Source organism: Raphanus sativus, chromosome 6, assembly GCF_000801105.2.
Source record: "Raphanus sativus cultivar WK10039 chromosome 6, ASM80110v3, whole genome shotgun sequence".
Classification (NCBI taxonomy): Eukaryota; Viridiplantae; Streptophyta; class Magnoliopsida; order Brassicales; family Brassicaceae; genus Raphanus; species Raphanus sativus.
In genome coordinates, this window is record NC_079516.1 from 32,139,112 (window position 1) to 32,143,920 (window position 4,809).

The following is a 4,809-nucleotide window of genomic DNA, read 5'->3' on the forward strand; positions in this document are numbered from 1 at the left end:
GGAAACCACATTTTTTAGTTTCCTCAGTATTTCCTCGATTTTTCGTCAGAAAATTCCGAGGAACTCATTTTCCCTCAGTATGTCTCTCAGAATACCGATGTTTTCTTGTAGTGTTTCTTGTAACATAGAGAGGTGGTCCTAAAAGAAAAAACATAGAGAGGTGGGGTCTTCGAAAATTAGGTTTGTAATTTTTGATCTGGGAATTTTTAATGTTTTCTTTTGTTTTAATTAGTTTAATTATTTGTTATATTTTAATAGTTAACAATTATTTTGTTAATTGTATTAATCGAAAGATACTATTGTATTCTTTTAAAAACATTAGCTTAATAAGACAATTAGGGTTTTGGATTAACTAAAGAGACAATGTATCTACTTCCTCTGTTTCAAAAAGATACATATTTTAGATTTTTCACATATATAAAGAAAACACATTAAATTTTATTGTAAATACATTATTTTTTGTTAATAATAATTTCTATAAATTTTAGCCAATATAAATTCAATAAACAAAATTAACTTTTTAAAAAGTTTACGATTTTTCATTAAATAATACATTGAAAAAGTAAAAGTGTATCTTTTTGAAACATTATTTTTTCTAGAATATGGATATTTTCTAAACGGAGGGAGTATTTTTTTAGTCTAAAACACAATTTTTCCAAAAACAAATACGGTAAAGACTAAAGAGTGTTGACTTCCTTCCCAACTAACTCTACCTATTTTCATACTAAAATTCACCAGTAATTAGATTTTGGTTTTGTTCTCCACACGTTCAAGTGAGCTCTAAACAATTTGATTATGACTTACCTAGGATTTAATATATTTTCAATCAATCATTAAACACAAACATTTTTGCTAGCAATCCCAAAGAAATTATGAGGTACAATATATCGCTTCTTCAGGGTTTCAAAACCAGCTCTTATTAACCACTCACAATAATTTTGAATGTTCTTAAAATTTTAGGATGTGTTGGACTTGTGTTGTAATAGAAACCGTGATGAATACAAATTTCATGTCCTAATTACTTTTTTTCTAAAACATCTAGTCTCTTTTAGAAGGCTGAGAGTGCTAACCACCATAGAAAAGAGATAAAATAAGTAGTGATGTGCTTCGAGACCAAATGCCGAGCAAATAAGATGGGACGACTTAAAAAAAAAAAGATGGGACGACTGGTCGAAAATAATTGTTTTATACAGTATAAAGCCCTTGACAAAAAAAAAATACAGTATAAAGCCACTGATATATCAATCAGTTAGCCAATTAATTAATCAAAATACACAGTCGTTTTAGGGTTTCCACGTTGATCCGATTTAAGCAAAAGAAACATTAGTTAGGTTTGAAGAGGTTAACAAAACAAATATATTCATTAGATATTTTATGATATATTATACGTGAGCTGCAATTAAACCTCAGGTCCCCAACAGCTTTACCAAACCATCTCCCTCTTCCCCACCAGTTTTCAATCTTAAAAAAATTTGTTGATATCTTCGGAAGTTAGAAAAGCAGTTAATGACTTGTAATAGTCAATTAGTTATACCAAATGCAGTACGGTAGGAATCTATTCATCAAGTTTGATATCCACAAATCCTGGAATAACAAATGTTCCATTGTCCAATGTTTTGGCCTACTATATTGTCTTTAATATGTAAGATGAATTTAATTAAAAACTATGCTGAAAATTATTTTCAGGTGAGATCTACATTTATGATATGTACATGATTATATATTTATTTTATTTGATTAGTTTCGTAATGCATTTTAATTTTTTCTTCTCTTACAAATTATAAACTTAAAACTAAAATAATAACATATTTTGCCTTTTAAATTTAAGCAAAAAACATATTTTGCCTTTAATAGTGTATCTTAAACAAATGAAGTATTTTCGATACAAATACAAAATTTTACATATAAAAGCAAACAATATACATTTACGTACAAAAGGCTAATATTCATAGTTTTAACTTTATTGGCTCTTTCTGTAATTAACAATTTTTATAATTAAGGACATAGTTTTTAACATCTGAAACGTAAACAATCTTTTAGCGAAAAAAGAACATCTGAACGTAAATGTATATTCGGTGCCGTAAATTGTAGTACGTACCTCCCATATTGAATTATGTGTTCTAGAAGTTGTCCATATATGTAAAGCGGGAGTATAATATAAATTATTGCGCAACTATACGGTTATGTGATTGTATATGCGTATAGTATTGCATAAGAGTATACAAACGTAGATTGAAGCATATATTGGTGGCTGAAGTAGAGGTTTTAGGTTGGAATTTTTTTTTTATATATATATAAGTTGAAAGTCTAACGAAGATTCACCCCACCAAGCAATCTCTGATCCTCTTTGTGTTATCTCCTTTTCTCATTTTTTTGCTAAGACTTTCTCTCTTTTTTTCTTAATATTCATCAACTAAAAAAATCCCACATACACAAAAATATGTAATGGAAAATAAGAAAAAGGTGTAAAATAAGAACAAAAAGTTTTCATTTGAAAAAAGAATAAAAGGTAGATTACTTAAAAGGAGTGTGTTTGGTTAGGGAAGACGTTGGCATCAGTCACCAGTGAAAACGTCTCTCCAAACTCCTAACGAAACTTAATATTCATTATTTCCAATTCTACATATAATATATATGTGTGTGTGTATGGTGCTGTTGCTCTTCAGCTTTCTTCTTGTTCCTGCATACCCATCTTCTCTCACCTACATCAAACCTAGGGTTTCTTATACCATCATCTATATATCCATATATATATTCGTCTATCATCATAATAAGATCTCAGAAACATAGAGATTCAAAATGATGTGTAGTCGAGGACATTGGAGACCTGCAGAGGATGAGAAGCTTCGAGAACTCGTTGAACAGTTTGGTCCTCATAATTGGAACGCCATAGCTCAGAAGCTCTCTGGTCGATCTGGTAATAATCATTTACTTTATTTTAACAAAAAATCTTTTACTATAATTTCTTATTATTAACAAAATTAAGCTTTCATAAAATAATTATTATGATTCATTCGGGTTAGTTTTATACACTTATTTATTTGATTTTCAGGTAAAAGTTGTAGATTAAGATGGTTTAATCAGTTGGATCCTAGAATAAACAGAAACCCTTTCACAAAGGATGAAGAAGAAAGGCTTTTAGCATCTCATCGGATCCATGGGAACAGATGGTCCGTGATCGCTAGATTTTTCCCCGGTCGAACTGATAACGCCGTTAAAAACCATTGGCACGTCATCATGGCTCGTCGTGGCCGAGAACTGTCCAAGCTACATCCACGTGACCTAGGCCATGATGGCACGACGGTTGCGACGATTGGTTATGACGGTTGCGATAAGAAGAAACGATTGGCAACCGCAACCGCTATCAATTATCCTCGCCAGTTCTCTCATATTAGTCATTTTCAGCTCCTCAAAGAGTTTTTGACCGGAAAGATCGGATTTTGCCATAATAATACTCCAATCAACGATGGTAACTATGGTTCAAATTTGTGTGTTTATGTAGATATATAGAAGCATATATAAACAAAAACATGTGCATGTCCTGCATAAAAACTCATAAACATTATATTAAATGTGCAGTAGTGGTGCAAATGATAAAAACAATTTTTTCTTTTAGTTTTATATGGGTTGTAATCCATGTTTTTCACCAAATAGTGTTTTAATTTTGTTTATCAAATTTGTAAAGAATTCTTAAATAGTTTTTGAAACAAACATGATAAGTAAACATGCATACGCTTTCTTGTGTGTACAATTATATAATTGTAAGAGTTCTAAAAATTAAGGATATGATCATCGTTTATTTGGTCAGGAGCGATAAACCAAACTAAAAGACCGATGGAGTTCTACGATTTTCTCCAAGTCAAGACGGATTCAAAGAAACCCGAAGTGATAGATAATTCAAGAAAATACGAAGAAGAAGATGATGTTCACGAACACAACCACAATCACAACGCGAATTGTGTTCCCTTTATAGACTTTTTGTCTGTTAAAAACTCTGCCTCTCAGGGTTTATGTTAATTCGTACAACATGTTAACATGTACTATAAGGAGATCATCTGTTAGTGACATGTAAAGCTTACTAATCAGTTAGTGTTCTTGTTTGAACCAAATGTTAACTAAGACACCCCAACTTTTCAAATCTAAGATTGTCTATTTATATATGTTTGGTTTCATTACGAATCAGTTAGAGCACATTAAAAGGTTTTATTGCTAACCTAAAACATCATGTTACTAATGATCAAGAAAATGCATCACCAAAATATCTTTAATGAACCTATAATTTCATAGGCAGACTATTAATTTTGACTCGGATAATCTTGTGATGATGAAGCTCTGATCTTTTTTGTAACTAGATGTAAAAAACTTTTTTTTTAAACTGTAAATAAAACTTTTTCTTTAGATGTGAAGTATTATAATTTAAACTGTAAATAAAACTTTTTCTTTAGATGTGAAGTATAATAAATTTTACGAAAATGTTCAAAAAAAAAAAAGTATAATAATTTAATAACGAAAAGACGAAATCGAGGTTTGAGTATAGATATGATTAAGTTGGGAGTAGTTATCAGCCACCAAGAAATATAATCCAAAGTAGCAAAAATCTACCTTTGTTTTAATATAATTCGTTTACATTTAGGTGGAGATGAAGAACACACATCTTGACACGACTTATAACCATACTTCTACTTTCGAAATAGATTAGTTTATTTAATTTAATTAGAAAGTTATTCTTCCACTTTGTTTTTCTGAAATTGATGTTATTATGATTGCTAGGATTTCCTCGTTGAGTTAACTATGTATGTCACTTTTTTG

At 30.2% G+C, this 4,809-nt stretch overlaps 1 protein-coding gene across 1 annotated transcript; it reads left to right on the top strand.

Moving 5' to 3' along the window:
* Positions 1 to 2,386: 2,386 nt before the first annotated feature.
* On the top strand, positions 2,387 to 4,132 carry LOC108810075 (transcription factor MYB52-like). Its single transcript, XM_018582206.2, has 3 exons — positions 2,387 to 2,917; positions 3,053 to 3,469; positions 3,809 to 4,132. The coding sequence occupies exons 1-3, from the start codon at positions 2,800 to 2,802 to the stop codon at positions 4,015 to 4,017; spliced, it is 744 nt and encodes a 247-aa protein (XP_018437708.1). The 5' UTR covers positions 2,387 to 2,799; the 3' UTR covers positions 4,018 to 4,132.
* The last annotated feature ends 677 nt before the right edge of the window (positions 4,133 to 4,809 follow it).

Bases quoted from the DNA above. Each gene is read 5' to 3' on its own strand.
- LOC108810075 (XM_018582206.2), top strand. From the start codon at position 2,800: ATGATGTGTAGTCGAGGACATTGGAGACCTGCAGAGGATGAGAAGCTT. The intron at 2,918-3,052 runs GTAATAATCATT...TTTGATTTTCAG, and splicing joins GAAGCTCTCTGGTCGATCTG to GTAAAAGTTGTAGATTAAGA. The intron at 3,470-3,808 runs GTAACTATGGTT...TTATTTGGTCAG, and splicing joins TAATACTCCAATCAACGATG to GAGCGATAAACCAAACTAAA.